We start from the raw sequence: 24,445 nt of genomic DNA on the forward strand, positions 1-24,445 counted from the left end.
GATCACAAATAAGAGTGCTTTATTTGCTCCAAACCAGCGTTGTACCCCAGCAGTATTTGACTGATCATTTATTGGTGTCAACTCTTTTCATCAAGCCATGATCCTGGCTGCTTAACTTGTGGTTATCATTCACATTTGGTAGTGCCCTGTAAGAAGTAACCATTGTGATTCAGTTCACGCAGCAATATAAAGTAGAAGCTAAGAAAACACAACTTAAAACATTGGAGTCATTATTAATATATAGACACATGTCGATTTTTTTTTAATGCATTCAAGGGATGTGGGCTTTGCTGGCTGGGCCAACATTTATTGCCCATCCTTAGTTGCCCATCAGATTTTGATATTGTTCGGGCTCTTCAGGCTAGATTTCCAAGACAGGATCATTGAGAGCAATGTACACTGAACAAAATTAACAAGGAATGTATTTTCAGATAAAATCTGAAGTGCAGTTGTACTTATGCAATAGAAGAGGCGGTATCTATTTTTCTCTTTGTGTAATGTTAAAGAAAAATTATGTTAGCAAGCTGCCATTGGTCTAGAATAACACCTCAGTAAAATAATTTATCTTTAACTTCATACATAGAACAAAATATACCATATAAAATGCAAGAAATACAGGCCAGAATTGTTCGAGATGCTGGTGTTTTGACTATTTTTACAGTCATTCTGTAGTAATTACAAGTACAGTACATTCATTTTACAGTCATTCTGTAGTAATTACAAGTACTGTTGTAATTTTCTGATTTTTAGCATGATTACCTAGTTCCTTAAGAGTGAAATGTTCAATAATCACAACAATCCAAATGATACAAGTACAAAAACTTACCTAACATACTGTGGACCCTTCTTACCATCAACAACATCCTTATCTACATGAAAGCCAATGATACCTGAATTAGGAATCTCATACATAGGTTCCAGCAGTAATTGTTCCTGAAATAAAAGCAGACAAAACTATCCTTCAAAAATGTAACTTTAGCTAGATTTTTATCATACTTAAAGGGCTTATAGTCAAGTAATTATATTTGCACCTTGGATCACATAAACATCAGAATGAAAGTACATTATCTGCAAAAAAAAATTGAAACACACCATATGGTCAGTGCTTCAATGCAGTGGACCATGCAGCTGGGCACAGACTATGCCCATCTTTTTTCACGTAAAGAGTTTCCAATCTCACTCATGATATTAACAAATATGGTGAGTGATGCAATATTCTGGGGGCAGCCTTCCTGCCCTCTTAGCTGGGAATGATGCAGGACAAGGAGTAGGGGGGAAGATAAAAAAAGTACAAGGGACAAAGTGGGAAAATATGATTAAAACACTGAACAGGCGTTAATGTGATTTTGTTGTTTCAGTGGATTGTGAAGAACACTGAGGTGATAGCAAAGTGTAACATCAGGGTGTAGAACAAGGACTGCTCACTCACTAAAAGATGGTACTGTAGTTGCAGGGGTACTGATGTAATAGCATCAATACACAGCACCATACAGTGGCAGGGTGATACAAATGCTTGTGATTTTGTATCCCAGCAGTATCGATGTTACGAAAGAAGACCAGTTGCTTCTTCACAGAAAGAAAATAAATCAGAAAATTCATCCCTGTGCACCTCTTGATTTTCACAGCACTTCAAAATAGCATTGGTGAAGACTCAAGAGCTGACCCATCATCATCTTGCTTGGCTGCACCTGTTATGCGGTCAGGGAGAGTGAGCATAAAGAGGAAATAGTCCCTCGACATGAAAATAAATAAAATATGGCATCAGTAAGTGGGAGTCTGTCAAAATGTTATATCATTATAGGGATGTGTGAGGTGCGTTTGTCACATAAAATAAAGTTTCTAGGATTCAAACTCAAAACTTCTTGACAAAGTTGTACCTTTACATTAATACAAATGCATAGACTGCTGGTGGAATTTTCTGATCCCGCAGAGAATCCAGCAACAGGCAAAAAGTCGGAAATCCACCAGTGTAAAAACAGTTTGCAATCCTCCCTTTGTCAGGTTAATGGTGGGTCGGTTATCCCGATGACTAATGGCGTGAACACCATTTGTATTCATTGACATCTTATGAATGCTCATTAAAACACCTGCTTGTCAAAATCTTGTCATGGCTTCCAATCTTGCGTCACGCCAGCGGGAAATTACATCGGCTTCAAACCCATTTCAAAAGGAATGATGTGCACAAGTCAGACCTCAGTTCGCTTGTAACTTCAAAGTGAGTGCAATAAAGATAGCCTACCTGCCATTGCACTGTGCTGGTCTTGTTGAGGTGAACACCAAACTGTTGCTGTAGCATTGGTTTGCTTCTGCTCTTTGCCTATGTTGTCCCAAAGGACACCACTGTGCTGCGGTACTCATGCAGGCCTCCACTTTCAGGCAGTGACCAGTAATACAGCCGGAGTTGGGGAGTGCAGTGGTCTTCTACTCTCAGTGGCCGAGACCGTTGTCCACAAGGACACCACTGTGCAATGCTAGTCAGATAGAACTCCACTCTCAGAAACTAGCACTACAATCCAGGGTAGGGTGTGAGGCGAGGGTGGGGATGACAAACACAAGGTGGGCAATGGGAAGGAAGGCTGTTGAAGGGCTATGAGGGTGAACACGACGGGCGCAAAGGGGAAGGAAGGCTGTGGAATTGCAGCAAGGGGGAAGGGTGAATACAAGGGGGACAATGGGGAAGGAAGGCTGTGGAATGGCAGTGAGAGGGCTGGGCAAACACAAGTGGGCCTTTCTGGGGTCGCCCTCTAACTTGTTGTTGCCACATGAGTGAACAGGAGTCTGCTTAGAAAGGAGGAAGACCTCCTGGGATGAAAGCCACTGAAAGCCAATGGTTTCATTAGCAATGTTAAAGGGCTACTCAGAACGCAGTAGCTTCATATCACAGTTGCTTCATCTCAAGAGTAACACATGGGAATTTAGAATTTGGGAATGCAGGCAATAGTGAAGGAGGCACAGCTGCATCATATATGGCATTCCATCAATGAAGGCCTGAACCGTGTTCACTAGATTTGACATTCCTAACAGGCCAAAGGGCATTGACCATGAGCAACTGACTGGTCATTATAATGCCATATCAGAGATTTGAGCACAGAGCTAGGTTGGGTCACTCATCTCAATTAAACCTTAGCATCAAATGCAGGACTCAAGATGTTACATATCTGCGATGCTATCTTGGTCACCTTGATGTGTGCTCATGTCTCAGGGACAAGGCAACATCAGCCACCATGCAAGTAGGGCAGGAAAAACTATGGACCCTTAATGTTTCCATACATTTCATATTTTGAGCTTTGTTTTCTTGCCCCTTGAATCATCAATGTCTTCAATGTTTCCTTTCAGAGAGAATGCAAAAGCACATATGGATCCAGGACTCAATCCAGCCTTTGTCATGGTCCTAATGCATTGGAGGAGGCGAAGGAGGGAGAGGCAACACCACACGCAGCTCCAGCAGGAGGCCACACCTGAGGGACATGGTCAAGTGGCTGGATCATGAACAGGAGAGTCAGGAGGAAAGACCCAGACAACGAAGGTGAATTGCCAGCTCTAGGATTTATTGTAGAAAAGTTTCCTATTCACAAATGGGTCAGAGGCAATGCTGTGCACGTCTGCACTTGTTCCAAGCTCTGGTACATCACATATGCCACATCCTTCATGAAGACCTGATGCCACGTGCAGTTAGAGGGTATCCCCTGCCAGTGCCTTTGAAGGTGACTGCAGCGCTCAATTTCTTTGCCTCTGGGTCTTTCAAGGATCAACAGGGGACCTGTGCAGCATCTCCCAGTCCGCAACATATCAATGCATAAAGGATGTCACAGATGCCCTTTACAGGAGGCCCATCATGTCATGTTTGGTCTGGATGAAGATAGCTAGGCTATGAGATTCACCGGCTTTGCCGCCATCTCAGGCTTCCTTTGAGTGCAGGGTGCAATAATGCACCAATGTGGCTTTACGGGCTCCATGGCAGCAGCCCCTAATGTTTATAACCCCAAAGGTTACCATTCCATCAATGTACAACTCGTGCATGATCACCAGAAGCACATACTACACATTTGTGCATGGTACCCTGGGAGTTGCCATGACTCCTAAATCACGAGTCACTCCCAGGTGCCTGAGATTTCTGAGGGGTCATTACATCTGTAGGGATGGCTGCCTGGGGATAAGGAGTACCCACTGAAATGCTGGCTGATGACACTGGTGCGTTGCCCTCAGAGTCATTCCGAGCAGAGGTACAACGCTGCTTACAGCTCCACATGCTCCCTTATAGAGCAGACCATAGGGCTTCTGAAGATGCGTTTCAGATGCTTGGACCGCTCAGCTGGCTCACTAAAATACACTCCTGACAGGGTTTCCTGCATCATTGCAGTGTGTTGCACCCTTTACAATCTGGCAATGCAGAGGTGAATCCTTGTCAGAGGATGAACTGGAGGAAGATGAAGAGCTCAGAGGATGAAGATCCAGAGGCCCAGGAACCACAGGAGACTGCTGAGGGTCAGTATGAGCACGATCACACCATTAAGGAAGGAAGATGTGGGAGTCATGCATGTGATACTTTAATTACTGACAGGTTCCAGGAAGAGTAAAGTTAAGTGAGGGCATATGGCCACATCTCTCCTAACCCTTAATGCCATTTAATTTCATCTCAGTGATGTCCACCTACTTGCAGCGAAAACGAGTCCCACATTCACACTTGCGCGTTCTGGCCTCATGAATCACCAGACCATGATCCCTGCTTTGGTCCGCTGTGCCCTGTGAGTGAGAGTCCACTAAGGAACAAGAGCAATGCGAGAGAATACTTGAAGCTTTTGCCACTATCTAGTGATACAAACACTGCTGTGACTGAGATGTGGACTTGCCCAGGGATCTCCTCCTGTGCATATTGTGTCTTCTGCCACTACCAGAGGAAACACAAATGCCACCAGAATATCAAAGCTGATGAGCTGTTCTCACTCAATGGTGTTGCTTGACAAAGAAGGGTTAGAAACGCTTACATCACACACTTCAAATAAAGATTTAAACATATCTCCCTGACATCACACAAGGTTGCAGAGGCTAGTTCAACTGAGGTTGACATCACGTGAATGTTAATCTCACAGTGGGACGCTATCACTGAGTGGGAGAATAGCTAAACCTTGACATAAGAGGATTCCAAATGTACAAATTCACCAATGCCTTCAGTTGACCAAAACATCCACATAATCAGCAAATGTATTCACAAAAGTGCAATTTCTTTACAGTTATAGCACATCCCTGATCCTAAAGTGACTTCAAAATTTCTTACCTTTCCTAACCCTGCGCTACGCCTGGGTGCAGCCCCGACATCTGCAGCAGAGATGCGGGCAGCCTGCTGGCTGCTATATCCTGATGCCTGTGATAACCTTGGTGGACGTCCTCTGGTGCCCGAGGCCTGGAGGGCCCTGGCCTGATAAGGGTCACCTGCTCACAGGCAAAAGCGCCCTTGGCGACCTGAGAAGCTGGAGTGGATGGGGTCACAGGCAGAAGGGACTGTGAGTAGAGGCACACCTTTGGAGTGTCCTATGAGAAAGCCCCCGGGGTGTCTGGATTATGCTCAATCTCCCTGTGGGTGACTGAGGGCCCCGCCCTGGCTCCTCCAGGAGATGGGTGCACCTGGAGGGAGGTGCCTCATTCCCATGTCACCTACATCTTGACGGTGCCCAACAGGGTGTGCAGCCATGGAGTGCAGCGCTGAGCGCAAATCTGGCAACACCTGCTGGACTAAAGTCTCCATGGTGGTTGCCAGCCTTCCCATGGTGACCTCAAGGCGCTCGCATGTTGGAGCCACGACATCAGACAGAACATGGACTGACTCCTCCATCATTCGCTCTAGTCTGCTGAGTGACTGTCGAACCTCTGCCTGATATTCTCTTGCCTGTCGTTGGATCTCCAGCATTGAGTTGGCGGCCACTTCCAGAGACTCATCATCTGACTCAGACTGAGTGGGTGGCTGGTCTCCAGCAGCCCTCCGAGTGCCGGAGACCTGGGCTCTCCCCGCCTCCAACTGCTGCAGGGATATATCAGTAACGTGTTCCCCAGAAAGTGAGCCCGGGCCTAATCTATACCTATGCCCCACCGATATGTGTCTCTGAGCTGGTGCGGGGTGCATGTGAGCACCATGATGATTCTCCCTGAACTTCCTCTTCAGGCGTAGTCTGGGGGCACGGACTGGTGCTCGGCTACTATGTGGACCTTGATCTGCTGGTGCCTAGAAAATAGAAAATATAGTTTCAGTTGATGAGCATGAGCTATATAAGACTGCATGTGAATTTCTGTGATTGTCAGGGTTTGGTGAAGTGATGGAACTGTGATCCGTACTAGTTTGCTGGGAGAGGCTGATCTCCCCTTCCGCACAGGAGCAATCGCTGTCTTCCCCAGTCAGTTCGGCAGCAGCCTCCTCAAACTCAGTGAGGGCGATGATGTCGGCCATCCCTCCCCTGGTCTGCAATCTTGCGCGCCAGTTGTGTGCCTGCATGGCCTGTATGAAGAAGAAAGAAAGCCATGTGATGAAAAGGGATGGAGCAGAGATTGGGTGAGATGCATGTACCCTGTGTGTGGTGAGCCTTCCCCAGTAGGGCCAGAGGATGGAGTGTGAGCAACATGATAGATGGGATGGTGATGTGAAAGTCTTTGTGAGAGAATGATTGTTGATATGTGTCCCCCACTAATGGTTGTATGAGATCCCTGAAGAGAGTGGCTGTTTGAGTACATGATGCCATGATGAAAGTTTGATATTGGAGGGAGTTGAAGGATGAATCACACTTGCAGAGCGGATGAAGTAATTCATCCTCTTCCTGCACTGGGTGGCATTTCGGGCGCGGGTGCCAGCCATGCTGACCTGCTCTGCGACGGCCTCCCAGGCCGGAGAGGTGAGGCTGCTGTGCTTCCTGCAGCCATCCCTGGGATACAGGATCTGCCATTGCGCATGCACTGCTTTGATCCAGGCCTGTAGGGCCAGGTGGGCAAAGCAGGTGCTGCTTTCTTCTTGAGGCTTTTGGCCTTCTTCTTATGGCTAGAAAACATCTCTGGAGGTGTCTTAAAGACTGGTGGGCTGGAGAGAGTGAGATGTTGGATTGGCATTTAAATGTGAGGCCTGGACTTTCGACCCTGCTAGCTGACGGCTGGCGGACAAATCAGCTCCCGACCCACCAGATGATACTCGCCTGTGCATAATTAATGAGCTTTTAAGCACGGAATCGGGTGTAAGTTCCCGCCATTCCAGCCAGCAAGGTGGGCGTGGCTGAACCGCTTACCACCACACAATCTCAGAAATGGAAAATTCTGCTCTGCAGATTTGGAAGTCTGAAATAAAAACAGAAAAGGAACAAAACACTCAGCAGGTCTGACAGCGTCTTTGGTGAGAGAAAAAAAATTAATGTTTCAGGCCTGTGACCTTTCATCTGATGAAAGGTCACACACCTGATTTTTTTTAATTCATTCACGGGATGTGGGCTTCACTGGCTGGGCCAGCATTTATTGGCCATCCCTAGTTGCCCTTGAGAAGGTGGTGGTGAGCTGCCTTCTTGAACCGCTGCAGTCCAGGTGATGTAGGTATACCCACAGCGCTGTTAGGGATGGAGTTCCAGGATTTTGACCCAGCAACAGTGAAGGAATGGAGATATATTTCCACATTAGGACGATGAGTGATTTGGAGGGGAACTTCTAGGTGATGGTGTTCTCATCTATCTGCTGCCTTTGTTCTTCTAGATAGTAGTGGTCATGGGTTTGGAAGGTACTGTCGAAGCGGCCTTGGTGAATTCCTGCAGTGCATCTTGTAGATGGTACACACTGCTGCTCCTGTGCATCGGTGATGGAGGGAGTGAATATTTGTGGATGTGGTGTCAATCAAGCGGGCTGTTTTGTCCTGAATGGTGTCAAGCTTCTTGTGTATTGTGGGAGCTGCACTCATCCAGGCAAGTGGGGAGTATTCCATCACACTCCTGACTTGTGCCTTGTACATGGTGGACAGGCTTTGGGGAGTCAGGAGGTAAGTTACTCATCGCAGGATTCCTAGCCTCTGACCTGCTCTTGTAGCCACAGTATTTATATGGCTAATCCAGTTCAGTTTCTGATGTTGATAGTGGGGGATTCAGTGATGGTAATGCCATTGAACATCAAGGGGCAATGGTTGGGATTCTCTCTTGTTGGAGATGGTCATTACCTGACACTTGTGTGGCATGAATATTACTAGCCTCTTGTCAGCCCAAACCTAAATATTGTCCAGGTCTTGTTACATTTGGGCATGGACTGCTTCAGTATCTGAGGAGTCGCAAATGGTGCTGAACATTGTGCAATCATCAGCGAACATCTCCACTTCTGACCTTATGATGGAAGGAAGGTCATTGATGAAGCAGCTGAAGATGAAGAAATGTTAATTGTTTCTCTTTCCACACATGCTGCAACACTTGCTGACTATTCCCAGCATTTTAAAAAAATTTTATATTAGCACCTTAACATTATTCTATTCTACAAATTCATAAATTCAAGAGTAGTGTAGACATGTTTAATTCACACAAGTTTATCTTTTGTAGATTATTGACATAAAGAAAAAGTAGCTCCAACACAAAAGTCATTGAAAAATGAGTGAAAGTGGAAAATTTTACATTTTCCAAAATCACTTCAATTGTATACAGGGTAACAGTGATCTGGATCACACATTTCTATGTCACTGGTGTTGCTTTGCTTATGTAATCGGCTGACTGAAGATGTGCTTTAGCTGATCAAGAAACAGATCAAAGTTTTCACCACTCTGTTATCATATCTATTATGTCAGATACCGAAAGCTCAATAAGGCAGGAAACCTGGAGGAGTGTAGAAAGTGCAGGGAAGGAATTAAAAAGGAAATTGGGAAAGCCAAAGAGAGGGCATGAAAAAGTATTAACAAGTAAAATCAAGGAAAACCCCAAGATGTTTCATAAAAAGCAAGAGGATAACTAAGGAAAGAGTGGGGCTGATTCGGGACCAAAAAGGTGACATGTATGGAGATTAAAGACCTGGGCATGGTTCTGAATGAATACTTGCGTCTGCCGTCACAAAAGAGGGTGTTGATGCATATATTGTAGTTTAGGAGGAGGTGTGAGAAATACTGGAATGGAAAAACTTAGCAAGAAAAGAAATGTTAATGAATTTAGAATCATTGAAAGTGGACAAATAACCAGGCCCGGATGAAATTTATCATAGGTTGTAAGGGAAGCAAGGGAGGAATTAATGGAGGCTCAGACCATCACTTTCCCATCCTCTCTGGCTACAAGCATGATATTGGACTGCTAATGTTGTATTGTTGTTTAAAAATGGAGGAAAGGATAGACTGAGTGATGAAAGTAACAGCCGGGATTTTCTGTGACGCCCCTCCACCACCCCGGTTGTCGGGTGTCTTCGGTGGCATGAGTGGACAATATAGCGCGATTGGTTTCACGACGGTGTGAAACCAGTTTGCGATCATCCACTCAGCCCATCAATGGCGGGCCGCATTTCCCACCATCGGTTGTCGGGAGCCTCATTGTAATACATCTGCATTCCAGACCGCTGGAATCGTTTCCCCCCAGCCCCGCTGGATATTCTGCCCATGTTGATGGGAAAACATACTGATGTGTTTCACAACAGCACATAAGCGACGTGCACCTGGCGGGCTGCACTTTGATTGGGACTTCAAGGTTTGTTTGCCTACCTTGCTTTGGGCAGCACTCGGTCATTAGTGCCAGGCTTCACAGGCAGCACCATAGCACTTTTAGGGGGCGTCACGGCAGGTTTCTACCTACCAGATCAGCCACATGTGGGTGGATTTTCAATGGCTGCAGGGCTAGGGCTTGCTTGGGGAAGGGGAAGAAGTGGCCTCAGGCAAGGGAAGGGGCTGCAGGACAAGAGCTGTACTGGGGAAGGAGGGTATCTCAGGGCGTGTGTGAGGGCACATGTTGATCTGTGCAAGTGGCCTCAAGATGATGAGGGCTGAGGAGGCAGTCTCCAGAGGAGATGAGGCAAGATGGACATGTGAGGGTATGTGCGTGAGAATGGGTGATGATGTCCCTTGAGCTGGCAGTGAGTGAGATGCTAGTGAATGTGTGAGGGGCTTGAGTGTGTGAGTTCATAGTGATGAGATGGTTGCCTTTCCCTGGCTGCATGGATGAGATCATTCATCCTCTATCTGCATTGGATGCCCAACCTCTTCTGTGCAACATTGGCACTGATCATCACTGCCACCGCCTCCCAAGCCTGGTTGGTCACACTGCTGCCCATCCTGCGGCCAGAGCAGGGATGAAGGACATTGCGGTGGGTCTCCACGGTGTCCAAAATGCATTCCAGTGACGCATCACTAAACCTAGGGGCTGCAGTCTTTTTGCCTTTTGTGGACATCTTCCCCGCAGTGGTCGTGGGCTGGAAGCATTGAGATGTATGCGTGTGGTTGGACTTTAAATATGGCACTGGCCAATGAGAGCCCGCCCTCCATCTAAATGGCATGTTTTACTGGGGTGCATAATTAATGCAGTGGGCTTGGGACGAAAATCTGCTATTGCAGCAGGCGGGTAAAACGAAGATTTACCCACCTGCTAACGCACTTAGTGCAAATCTGGGACAATTCCGCCCAACGTGTTTAATGTAGTGTAAATGGACTTTAGCAAGGCTTTTGACAAGGCCCCACATGGCAGACTGGTCAGAAAAGTAAGAGCCCATGGAATCCAAGGGCAAGTGGGAAGTTGAATCCAAAATTTTCTCAGTGGCAGGAAGTAAAGGACGATAGATGTTTTGTGACTGGAAGGCTGTTGCAAGTGGGGTTCAGTCGGGCTCATGACTAGGTCCCTTGCTTTTCATTGTGACTGTGCCAGCTGCAAAAAAGCTATCCAGTAAATCCCACTTTCCAGCTCTTGATCCGTACCACTGTAATTTGTGGCACTTCAAGTGCCTTTCCATGTATTTTTAAATACAATGAGGATTTCTGCCTCCACCACTCTTTCAGGCAGTGAGTTCCAGACCCCCACTACCCTGTGGATGAAAAATCTCTCATCACTGCTCCTCTACTCCTTCTGCCAATGACTTTAAATCTGTGGTCACTGTTTTTGACCTCCTTGTTAAGGGAACTAGGTGCTTCTTTGATTTAGACTTAAACATAGAAGGCATGTTTCAGAAGTTTGCAGATGACACGAAAAATGGTTGTATGGTTGATAGTGAGGAAGAAAGCTGTAGACTGCAGGCAAAATCAATGGGCTGGTCAGGTGAGCAGAAAAATGACAAATGGAATTCAGTCTGGAGACTTGTGAGGTAACGTATTTGTGGAGGGCAAACAAGGGAAGGGAATACATAATGAATGTTAGAATATTGCGTGACCTTGGCATGCATGTCCACAGATGTCTGGAGGTAGTAAAACAGGTAGATAAGATGATTAAGAAGGTAAACAGAATACTTGCCTATACTAGTCGAGGCACAAAACATAAGAGCAGGGAGGTTATGCTAAAAATGTATAAAACACTAGTTAGGCCACAGCTAGCATATTATGTGCAGTGCTGGTTACCATATTACAGGAAGGATGCAATCGCATTAAAGAGGGTACAGAACAGCTTTACGAGGATGCTGCAGGAAGGAGAATCTTAGCTACGAGGAAAGATTAGATAGGTTGGGGTATTTTTCTTTGGAAGGCAGAGGTGGGGGGGAGGGGCGGTGGGGTAGGTGGTTTAATTGAGGTATATAAAATTATGAGGACCATAGATAGAATGGATAGGAAGCACCCTTAGCAAGGAGGCCCAAAACCAGTGACTGCAGATTTAAAGTAATGGGCAGAAATATTAGAGGAAAGTTGATGAGAAATTTTTCATCTAGAGGGCGGTGGGGTTTGGACCTCACTGTCTGAAAGGGTGGAAGAGGCAGAAATCCTCATTGTATTTAAAAATGCTTGCATATGCGCTTGAAGTACCATAAACTACAGCAGTATGGCTCAAGAGCAGGAAAGTAAGAATGACTGGATAGCTACTTGCAGCCGGTGCAGACAGGATGAACTGAATGGGCTTCTTTTGTGCTGTAATTTTTTAATGCTTCTATCATAAGGTGTTTGCCCAGTATTCTGCTCAAAATTTCAATCAGCCTATAACACTGCAACAACAACAACTTGTATTGATATAGCACCTTTAATGTAATAAAACATTCAGCATAATAAAACATTCATCAGGAAGGACCCAACTTGTTATGATAGCTGCCTGGTTTGGTAATGGAGGCAGAAACCTTCAACTCATTTAAAAGATACCTGGATCTGCACCTGAAGTGTTGTAGCCTGCAAGGCTATGGACAAGGTACTGGAAGGTGGGATTAGAATGGGCAGCTAGTTTTGTATTTTTTTCTTTTTCAGCCGTGCAGACACATTGGGCTGAATGGCCTCTTTATGTGCTGTAACTTTTCTATGGTTCTATGGTTCTACCTATCCTTCTCAGCTGCGCCTTTGTTATAGTCCAGTGTGCTTTCTTACAACAAAACTCAGGAGAAACATTTTGGATTTCCTCTCTGCCTGATTATTCATGGATCTACTGCTACAATGACTGGTTTTGACCTTGGTCCTAAAATATTTTAAAATTTACTTCCAAAATGCGACTGCAATCCTTAATAGATGCAAGAAGCTTGGTAAAAATAAACTTACCATGATTGATCTCAGTCCTCTGGCCCCTGTCTTCCTTTCAATCGCTTTATATGCAATAGCATGCAGAGCTGCATCCGTAATGGAGAAGTGACACTGAAATAAGAGGTCCAAGAAGACTCCTGAGAAATCTCATATCACTGCTCTATTGTTATTTAGGTTCAGAAATATTTTAAGGATTAGTTTACTTCACTTGTTGTAGCTTTTTTTTTAGTTATCTATTTTAACTTTAAACAATATATTGAACTACATGCTTTTGGAAAGGACTTCTTAATCCTCAAGTATACCTCAGAATAAAAGAATAACCACTCTCCATATCAGTATCAATGTCAAGAAGACACACCAAATCTATTGGGTCTCTATTGCTGTTGAGAAACAGTTACATGGGCAGGAAAATTTAGCTTACTTTTCGCATAGGATTATAACACCCTGGTAGGGTGGCTAACAATTTCTATTAAAAATAAGGACTATTAGTGCCAGAATTACAATATTTTCAAATTAATGAAGATTAATGACAGCAAAGTCATTCTACAATCAACAAGACAATTTTAGGAACACCCATCCATTGAGTAGATGCACTCATAACGGAGACTTGGCTAACAAATACTGATGCTCATAAAGCAAACCCTAGCATGTGAGACATATGCCAGAATTTGTGGCCTTTATCAAAATCTATTATTTAGATTTTCTTCTGCCATAAAGAAACTCAATACAATGAATCCAACTGTTGGTAAGGTTAGAGGGCCACCAACTGAATTAATGACCGCAGGCTGAGTATATTGTATATTGAATCTGCTGAATAACTATAGTATGAGATAATCTAGCTTTGATAATGCCTTTTTAAAAAATTATCATTGAGCTAATTTGCACAACACTTCTGGGCTCACTAAGCACAACCCATTCCCTGCCAAAGGCATACTTTTCAATGTGTTTGAATATGTATCTCATGTGATGACAAATATACACTCATTTTGGATAGGAATATAACAATATAAAAGCATGTACATGGGATTTGCTCATATAGGCTGGTCTTCCAAATGTCAAGGACCACATTGTGGCAACTTCACCAATGTACATTCTGATAAGGTTTAGTCAGAGGAAAGGAGTGAATGTAGGAAAGGGAATTCAAAGGGACAGTAACTTCAACCATCTTGTAGTGAAAGAAAGAACAAACTTGCATTTATATAGTGCCTGTCACAGCCAATGAAGTACTTTTGGTATTGTCACTTTATAATGTAGACAAATGTGGCAGCCAATTTGCATGCTGTGAGGTCCCACAGATAGCAATGAGAAAGCAACCTGATAATCTATGTTAGCGGTGTTGGTTGTAGATGAATGTTGACCGTGACACTGGGAGAAATTCCTACTTTTTCTCTTTCATTTTGATTTTCGGAAGGAACTAAATGTCCTAAAGCTTTCTTTAAAGGTCTGTGCTTGTTCATATCAATAGGCACATCCTACTGTCTAGAGTTTAACAACTTAATTTCTGCTTTTACAATTTAATGTCAACATTGTTAAATAAAATCAAATGATCGCAAGTGTTAATCACAACATCTTTCCCTCTTCACAAGCTGCTCCTAACTTCCTATTGTATTGAGAATATCACATACTTGATAAATTTAATATATTTGTTATTATTTGTTTCAGCACATATCATTAGAAAGTATAGAAAATCCCCCTCAAAGAAATGAATGGAACGTCTTGCTTTATAGGGCAAAATAGAACAACTTGCCCAACCGTAGGCATTGCACAGGCACTGTGTGCACCTATGCTTAAATTTGGTTACTCTCGCTGGATAATGCAGAAGAGTCAATGTTCATAGTTCACTGGCTCTCCACTACCAGGAGTGCTAGGACTGCATATCAAGGTCTGGCAGCCAATGAAGAGCAATGGGCTACCCTTGTGCACCAAGTGCTTTATTGGTGTAGGGCAAGGGGAGGGGTGCAGGGGGTACCAATATCAGAGGATTAGGGGAGGTAAAAGACAGAGATGATCAACTTTTCTTTTTTAAATTTTAAAAGCCCATTTCAGTGCTTATTCTAATCTCATATCCCATGGATCAATCAATTTCCTCATAAGTGACATTCAGAACATTAATTCACTCAATTGTTTATTAATATTGATGGTGTGTCTGGATATGTACATTTTTTTTACCTAATTTACATGTTAACACTGAACATCTAATACAAGTCAGTGTGTCAGATATTTTGATTTTGTCATTACACTCCTTTAGTAGCCATTGTTTTTGTTTGATTCCCACAGATAAATGAAATTTCCTTCCTAATTTTAATTTTATTTTAAATATTGAAAGGATGCATGCTCTATTACAAAATGCCATACAGCAGCCTTAATTTCAACAAATGACTTAAATGATTGCTATTTTGTTTACCAATATCAACAAAAAGGAAATAAATCAGTTTTGGATCACCAGGAATATCAATACTCCCTACCTAACTGCTGGTCATTCTTCTTTCTGCTGGTAAAGTAAACAGGCAGGGGGCAAGAGTGTGGATCTGCAGTGGCAATATTGCTTCTTTAATTGATAGAAAAAAAAACTCCTCCCTCTTCTCCTCCAACTATGCAGAAATTTCAGCCAATAGAGGCAGCTACCTATTTCCAGCCCTTAGTCAATGCTGCTCTGAATCAAACATTAGTAACAGTGCAAGAGCACCTGGAAAGGTGACTCCATCTTGTTTTATTTCCCTTTCTGTGGGAAAGTGCCTGACACCAAGTTGATGCTTTTGCACAGTGATACATGAATGGGAAACTCAGTAGCACAGAAGATTGTAACCAAGTTACATGAGCTGGGACCAATTTTCTTGCAGGGCAATTTGCTAGTGCTGTTGGGGAGGGTTTAAGCTAACTTGGCAAGAGTGTGGGAACTAGGAGGTAATACTAATGAGGGAAAGGTACAAAGTCAGCATTGGAGTTCTTTGAAGGAGTCGTATGTGCTGTGGATAAAGGGGAGAAACAGATAGGAAATAGTAGGATGTTAGGTGGGTTCAGCATAAGAGGGAAAGTAATAAAGTCTAAATTAGGGTTACTGTGCATGTATGTGAACATGCAGAGTGTGGTAAGATCAATAAGTTGCAGACACAGATAGCCACATTGGAAAATGATGTTGGCAGAAACAGAGACCTACCTCAAAGAAAGGCAGGACTTGGTATTAAATATTCCTGGATACGAAGTGTTCAGGATAGATAGGAAAGGAAGGGGTGGCAGTATTGATTAAGGAGAACATTGCAGTGCTGGAGAGAGAGGATGCCCCAGAGGAGTTAAGGACAGAATCTACTTGTTTAGAGTTATGGAACAAAAATGGTGCAATTACATTGTTTGGTGTAGTCTATAGGCCACCAACTAGTGGGAAAGTTGTAAAGGAACAAATTTGCCAGGAAATTACTGAGAAGTGCAATAACTAGAGAGTCGTTAGAATGGGGGACTTTAATTGTCCAAATATTGGCTGGGATAGTAGTAAAGGGCAAAGAGGGTCAAGATTTCCTAGATTGTGTTCAGGAGAATTTCCAACAGTTGCATGTTTCCAGTCCAACAAGAAAAGAGGCTTTGCTACACCTGGTTCTTGGTTATGAGGTGGGCCAAATGGGTCAAGTGTCAATAGGGGAACATTTTGGGACATTGATTATTGTATCATAAGATTTAGGGGTTGGCTATGGGAAAGGTCAAAGAGCAATCCAAAGTAAGAATAATTAACTGGGGGAAAGCCAATGTCAATGGGGTAAGAATGGATCTGGCCCAGATAGATTGGAATCAAAAGATTAGCAGCAAAAACTGTAACTGGACAATGGGTTGCCTTTAAAGAAGAGATAATTCAAGGTAGATTCCCATAAAGTGCAAAAGTAGAACAAAAATATCCAGAGCTCCATGGATGATGAAGGAGATAGAGAATAAGATGAAGAAGGAAAAGTGTGCTTAAGAGATGTCAGGTGGATAATACAATTGAGAAACAGGCCAAATATAGAAGGTTCAGAGGGGAATTGAGAAAGCAAAGAAAAGAAGCAAAAAGAGAGTATGAAAAGACACTAAGCTGACATAAAAGGAAATCCAAAAGTATTCTATAGGCATAAAATTAGTAAAAGGGTGGTAAGAGGAGAGTGGGCTGATTAGGAACCAAAAAGGGGATTTATGCAAGGAAGCAGGGAGCATGGCTGAGGTATTAAATCGATATTTTGCTTTTGGCTTTACCAAGGAAAAAAGGCTGCCAAGGTCATGGTGAAAGAAGAGGTAGTTCATTCAGACAGTTGAAGGGTTTAAAATTGATCAGGAGGAGGTATTGGATAGGCTGTCTGTACTTAGAGTGGATAAGACAGTAGGATCAGATGAGATACTGAAGGAAGTATGGGTGGAAATTGCGGAGGTCTGGCCATAATTTTCCAATCTTCCTGACACTCAGGGGTTGTGCCAGAGGACTAGAGAATTACAAATATTACACCTTTGTTCAAAAAGGGGTGTGAATATAAGCCCAGCAACTGCAGGCCAGACAGTTTAATCTCTGTGATAGGGAGGTTTCTAGAACTGATGGGCTGGATATTATGGGGCAGCGTGGCCCCTTAAAAAGTCAGAGGAGGACGTCTGCCACAATACTGCTGGCTGCCCTTAAACATTGGGAGCAATGTTACTTAACATATGAACATGCGAATTAGGAGCAGGAGTAAGCCATTCGGCCCCTCAAGCCTGCTCTGCCATTCAATAAGATCATGGCTGAACTGAATGTAAATCTCAACCCCACATCCCTGCCTATCCCCAATAACCTTTCACCCCCTTGTTAATCAAGAATTTATCTAACTCTGCCTTAAAAATATTCAAAGACTCTGCTTTCACCACCTTTTGAGGAGGACAGTTCCAAAGACTCACATCCCTCTGAGAGAAAAAAAAATTCTCCTCATCTCTGTCTTAAATGAGTGACCTCTTATTTTTAAACAGTGACCTCTAGTTCTAGATTCTCCCACAAGAGGGAACATCTTCTCCACATCCACCCTGTCAAGATCCCTCAGGATCTTAAAAGCTTCAATTAAGTCGCCTCTTACTTATCTAAACTCCAGCAAATATAAGCCTAACCCATCCAGCCTTTCCTCATAAGACAGCCCGCCCATTCCTGGTGTTAGTCTAGTAAACCTTCTCTGAACTGCTTCTACCGCATTTACATCTTTCTTTAAATAAGGAGACCAGTACTATACATGGTACTCTAGATGTGGTCTCACCAATGCCCTGTACAACTGAATCACAACCTCCCTACTTTTGTAATGAATTCCCCCACAATAAATGATAATATTCTATTAGATTTCCTAACTACCTGCTGTACCTGCACAAGAACCTTTTGTGATTCATGCACTAGGACACCCAGATCCCTCTGAAACTCAGAGCTCTGCAATCTCTCACCATTTAGATAATAAGCTTTTTTATTCTTCCTGCCAAAATGAACGATTTCACATTTGCCCACATTATACTCCATTTACTAGATCTTTGCCAACACACTTAACCGATCTATGTCACTTTGTAGCCTCCTTACGTCCTTTCCACAATTTACTTCCCTATCTTTGTGTTGTCAGCAAATTTAGCTGCCATTCCTTCAGTCCCTTCAACCAAATCATTTAAATAGACTGTAAAAAGTTGAAGCCCCAGCACTGACCCCTGATTCACACCACTCGTCACATTCTGCCAACCAGAAAAAGACCCATTTATGCCAACTCTCTGCTTCCTGTTAGCTAGCCAATCTTCTATCCATGCCAATATGTTACCACTGCAGGTTCCTATCCAGCCTTGAGCAGATATCCTGAACCCTGGCACTGGGCAGGCAACAAAGCCATCTGGACTCTCGCTCTTTGCTACAGAGAACAGTGCTAATCCCTCTCACTATACTGTCCCCTACTACCACTACTTTCCTTTTTGCTCCCCCACTTAGATGCCTCCTGTACCATGGTGCTATGGTCAGTTTTCTCATCCACCCTGCAGCCTCCGCTCTCATCCAAACAAGCTGAGAGAACCTCAAACCTATTGAACAATGGCAGAAGCTCACACTCCTGCACTCCTGACCTCTGGATCCCCTTACTTGCCTCATTCACAGTCACACCCTCCTGTCTCTGGCCACTGACCAAATCAGAAGACCCTATCCAAAGTGGTGTGACTGCCTCCTGGTATAAAGCATCCAGGTAACTTTCCCCTCCCTGATGTGTTGCAGAGTCTGCAGCTCAGCCTCCAGCTCAATGACTCTGAGCCGAAGTTCCTCATGTCACAAACACTTACTGCAGATTTTTTATATCCTGGATCACAATCTTATCCAGGAGCTCCCACTTCCTACAGCTTTGACACATCATCTGTCCTGCCATCCTTAATGTGTTTTAAATAATTAATTATAGTAATCACTTATTTATGTTGCTTTCTTATATCTTTTGTAAACTTTACCACCAATTTGTGTACTGTTGTAAACCTCAGGAATAGAATAGAATTTAACCACTTGCTAGATACTCACCAAACAGCTAGTTCCTTTCCCTGTTGTAGAGCAAGAACCAATTTCTATGGAATGAGAAAGATAGACAAAGGAAACAAACACGCCCGTTCCCCCAATTCCCCTCACACCAGACTCCAAGTCTTCACTCAGTTAGTCAGCTGCACTCCATTTGTCAAGACTGCCCTATAGAACCCTGAATTTAAAGTAAACTGAACTGGGGCTACAGTATCCAGATTCAACCAGTTAGCTAATTAACTACTCAGCTCCTACAGCTAAGAGTGAGTTTACCCTGTCTAAACTGCAAGGAAGAAAGAACTTAGCCTGCTTATACTGTACTTTCCAGTTACTGCTAATTACAGACTAGATTTTAAGAGCAAAATTTAGGAACAAAATTAACACTTAAAACTCCCCTCTCACCAAACTCCAAGTCTTCACTCAGTTAGGTCAGCTGCACTCCATTTGCCAAGGCTGCACTAAAGAACCCTGGGGAGAGTTTTTCCTATGGCGGGCGGACTGGGTGGGAGCAGGCGCGGAGCCGATCACCGCCCGCGATCGACTGCGCGCCGCCATTTTACGTGGGCAAACCAATTAAGGCCCGCCCAGCGTAATACGTGACCGGTAGTGTTCAGCACTACCTGTGCGGGCATGGGGGAGGAGGGAGAGTCGGGGACCTGTGTTCTTTCATGCATGCATGCAAAAGAGCGCAGCAATCTCCCTGAGGCACGGAGCTGCCTCAGGGAGATTGAATGGGTCACAAAACTTTTCAATAAATAAAGTAAAAGTTTATTTAAACATGTCCCCTCATGTGACAGTGTCACATGAGCTGGGACATGTTTGTAAAGCTAAGAAAATTTATTTATTTATTTTATAAAAACTTCAGGAAATCTCAACCCGCCCATGGATGAGGTTTCCTGAAAAACGCTAAGGCTGCTTGGGCTCTTCGCCTGCCCCCCAACCTTAAGGTTGGATAGGCAGCATTGTTAATAAGTTAAATTACTTTTTTAATGGCCTTAATAGACCGTTGACAGTTTGGCGTACCCGCCAAATGAAATATCGAAATGACGCACGATGACGTTGGGACACACGCCCGACATCATTGTGCATCATTTCACCCGTCAGCGTGTCAGGCCCTCCCCCACACGCCAATGGCAATATTCTGCCCCCTGAATTTATATTGATTGGCTTAAGATGAGACATCCACCCCAATCTTGGGAGGAAGACCTGCCTTAGAGAACTTCTGGCCTATCAGATGGCCAACATCTCTGTAGTCCCAGCAGCACTAGGCTCGAGTGGTGGCCACTACTGGGACTACAGGCAGTCCCAGAGAGAAGTGTGCTGCAATGGAACCGGGCTTCAAGGTGAGTCCAGGGTATTGCCGGGGCAAGACTGGCAAACCCTGGTGAGGGGGACGAGGGGTTGGGGGCTGGGTATGAGAGGCCAGCAGGGAGGGTAAAGGGGGGAGTATGACCTTGGGAGGTACTCCAATGAGTACAGGGGATCTGCAAAGGAGGTTCCCCCACTCCCTCCCCACCGCCGCACCCCCCCCACCCCCCAACCCCACCCCACCCCACCGACTCATTTCCCCAACAGCAGCCAGCGTAGCTAAAGCTGCTGGGCTTCCCTCATGACTTGGGGTGCCCCCTTCCATGGATAAATTACTGGCAGGGATGGGATGAGGCCCTTAAGTGGCCATTACTTGACCACTTAAGGGCCTTAATAGGCCCAAGGTCAGATGGGCCACCCAAAACCTCCACCGTGTCCTGTCCAATTTGAGAGAGGTTGGCAGTGGGTGGGTCAGTGGTGGGGTAGGCCATGTATGCATTTTACGAGCCCCCTGCCTTCAAACACGCCAGTGGGGGAGTGGAAAATCCAGCCCAATAATTCGGGACAAAATTAATGTCACTTGGGTAAATGCAGGTTAATTCAGGAAAGCCAACAGGAATTTGCTAAGGGAAAACTATGCTTAACTAACTTTATTGAGTTTTGTGATGGGGCAAGAGAGGGTTGATGAGGATACTGTTGTTCATGTAGTGTACATGATCTTTCAAAAGGCATTTGATAAAGTGCTGCACAACGGTCTTGTGAGCAATGTTAGAGATCATGGACTAAAAAGAACAGTAGCAACATGGATACGAAATTGGCTGAGTGACAGGAAACGAAGTGTGGTGGTGAATGTTTATTTTTCGAACTGGAGTAAGGTTTATAATGGTGTTCCCCAGGGATCAGTGCAAGGACCACTGCTCTTCCCAATATATATAAATATATATTAATGGCCTAGACCTTGGTGAATAGACTAGAATTTCAAAATTTGCAGATGATACGAAACCTGGAAGCATTGTGAATCATGAGGAAGATAGTGTAGAACTTCAAAAGGCCATTGACAGATTGATGGATTGGGCAGGCAAATGGCAGTTGAAATTTAATGCAGAAAAGCGTGAAGTGATTCATTTTGGTAGGAAAATTGCAGAGAGACGGTATAAAATAAAGTGTGTTATTCTAAAGGGGTGGAGCAGCAAAGGGACCTGGGTATATATGTGCACATATCATTGAAGATGGCAAGGCAGGTTGAGAGAGCAGTTAATAAAGCACACAACACCCTGGGCATTATAAATAGGAGCATAGAGTACAAAATCAAGGACGTTACTTAAACCTGTATAAACCACAGGTTCAGCCTCAGCTGGAGTATTGTGTCCAGTTCTGGGCACAGGAAGGACGTGAAGGCATTAGACAGGATGCAGATAGGATTCATTAGAATGGTTCCATTCAGTTACATAGAAAGATTGGGGAAGTTGGGACTGTTCTTCGAGAAGTTTGAGAGGAGATTTGATAGGGGTATTCAAAATCATGAGGGGCCTGGACAGAGTAGATAGGGAAAAACTGTTCCCACTGATGGAAGGATCGAGAACCAGAGGGCAGAGATTTAAGGTAATTGACAAAAGAAGCAATGGTGAAATGAGGGGTGGAATTTTATGGCTCTGTCATGGGAGGGGGGCGCGGGGCCGGAAAATATGATGATCCGTTCATAAGTCCATCAACTTTGGCAGGACTGGAAAATCTCGGTGGTGGGAGGGGCTATAAAATTCCATCTGAGGAAAAACTTTTTCACGCAACATGTGGTTAGGATCTGGAATGCACTGCCTGAGGGTGTAGTGCAGGCAGGGTCAATTGAGGCTTTCAAAAGGGAAATGGATCATTATCTTAAAAAGAAAAATTTGCAGGATTTCATGTAAAAGGCAGGGCAGTGACATTCGGTGAATTGCTCCTTCAGAGGGTTAGCACAGACACAACAAGCTGAATAAACACCTTCTATGGTGTAACCTGGTCAAGAGCATTTAGGGATGATGGCCTAGCCAGCGACGCTCACAGCCCCACATAAATTTTAAAAGATTCTATGATTCTGTATGTCCCATAATTCGGGGAACACACATTTCTGCTTTAAATCAACGCTGACACTTCTTTTTTTGTGGCAGACTTCTATCTGGTGAGACGATGGTTTGCGCCATGGTGGTCAATTGTGTGTTGTTCTTTTACTGCTAACTATACAGATAGAATTAGGCCATTGAACTTTTTTTATCCTGTGCAGCTATATAGATCCAGACTTCTGTTTTTATTTTCTGCATACCTTATCCATATCAAACAGCATCTTGTACTGAGTTATTATTGAATTTTGTGGCTCTGTCAAAATACGAACTAACATGTCCTCATTTAAACTATGTAGTGCGAGAACCACAGGAAATCTTCCTACAAATTCCGGAATCATTCCATATTCTATCAGGTCCCTAGCCTCCACACTACAAAGCAACTTGTCTTTCTCTTGGGACTCTTCATGGGTATTCACTCCAGAGGAACTAGCCAGGCCAGCTGCTGCTATAGCTCGACGCCCAGTGCCCAGGCTCGACATTGCACCAAATCCTAAGTACTGAGTGAGGAAACATAGATTATTTTACTTTCCATTTGCTTTTCAGAGCTTTATTGCACAAATGAAATTCAAATAGTTCACAGTTTAAATTGTGAGAAAAGTATTAACAGTAATATTGCAGAAAAGAGAGACTTGTTGCCAAAGCTTTTCATCTTGCACTCATCTGGACAAACCCAAGAATGCCAAATTTCCAATGATCACAACAATTTATCGTATAGGAGAAAAAGGGAATGCTGATTGGTTGGCAAGTCCACTCTGATTGGCTGAGGCATTACCATGGAGAAAGCAATGGGGAACTATATGCTTCCCATGCTTTCAGGTAGTTCAAAGAAGGCACAAGGCTTGAACATATTTCTTTTGTTTGCAGCGAATGGGTCCCTGCATATGAATGTATGTTGCTTCTAGCAAATGCAAATGAGTCACTATACGAGCTCAACCGAATATGTTCAAGTCTTGAGCCTTATTTGAATATCCAGCAAGCACGGGGAGCCTATAGTTCCATTGCTTTCTTCATGGTAATGCCTCACCCCATTCCAAGCGGCCAGCCTGGCAGGTTTCCTTGCGTGGGTTGGTGGCAGAATGGTTGGGGAGTGTTCCCTTCTTAAGGGGCCCCCTGGGACCATTGGAGGGCCCCCATGGTTTTACCTCCACCCACCCCCCCCAAAGGTTGCCCTCTCCCCATAGCCATCCAAAACCCCAGCCTTCCACCCGCCCCTTGCCAGGGCATGATAGTTTCACACTCAAAAGACTCCTAGGCACATAACCAAATCCTGACCTAAGGCTGCATGCATCTGTCCTGGAGTGCTGGAGAGCACTTAAGGAATGGCCAGGTTGGCATTAGGATGAGTGGTTCTGGGAGTAATGGGAAGTAGGGGTCACTTGGTCAGAGACTGGGATTTCCTGTTCCTGTGGGGTGGAAATCCCACCTCCACCGTATTAACAACCATTGGTCATTAAATGGCTGCAGGGCAGCCAATGTTCCCCTAAGCAGACTTCTGGAATCCAGCGCTTTGTATAATTCAACCCAGTACCTTGAGTGACTGGTAATGGTGAGAGGGGGTTCTGATGGAGTTGCTGTGCTGGAAAGGGGTTTTGACTTCAGGTACTATTGTGAGATGATCAGGGATGCAGGAGTAGCATGGGCTGGGTTGTGAAAGCTTATCAGTTGATTAAAGTGCTTGATGCATTTATACAACACCTTAGTAAATAAAAAAAACGTACTCAAACTAGAATCAACTAAATGGCAGTTTCCCACTCAGTGCTGTGAAAACTATGCTGTCAACCTTCCCCCACCTTAAGAATAACCTTAATGCCAAAATTTCCAGTTGTCATGTAATATTGGTTTTAATTCTTTGAAGTGCTTACTGTGTTTTTATTATCTTTCATAAGGCAGGAAAGATAAATCAAAGTGTAGCAAACGCTTAAAGGAACTTAATATTGT

General features: G+C 44.1%; 1 protein-coding gene across 1 annotated transcript in view; it reads right to left on the reverse strand.

Annotated features, from left to right (window-relative positions):
* Window positions 1-822: 822 nt before the first annotated feature.
* The window catches only part of LOC144690033 (ATP-dependent clpX-like chaperone, mitochondrial), a 43,158-nt gene continuing 19,535 nt past the window's right edge, over window positions 823-24,445 (reverse strand). Inside the window, exons 6-8 of the mRNA XM_078557557.1 lie at window positions 22,708-23,004; window positions 12,626-12,718; window positions 823-933 (exon numbers count right to left, since the gene is read on the reverse strand). Coding sequence (XP_078413683.1) covers window positions 823-933; window positions 12,626-12,718; window positions 22,708-23,004 — 501 coding nt within the window. The remainder of the gene's footprint in view (window positions 934-12,625; window positions 12,719-22,707; window positions 23,005-24,445) is intronic.

Source organism: Cetorhinus maximus, chromosome 2, assembly GCF_964194155.1.
Source record: "Cetorhinus maximus chromosome 2, sCetMax3.hap1.1, whole genome shotgun sequence".
In the NCBI taxonomy this organism is placed as follows: domain Eukaryota; kingdom Metazoa; phylum Chordata; class Chondrichthyes; order Lamniformes; family Cetorhinidae; genus Cetorhinus; species Cetorhinus maximus.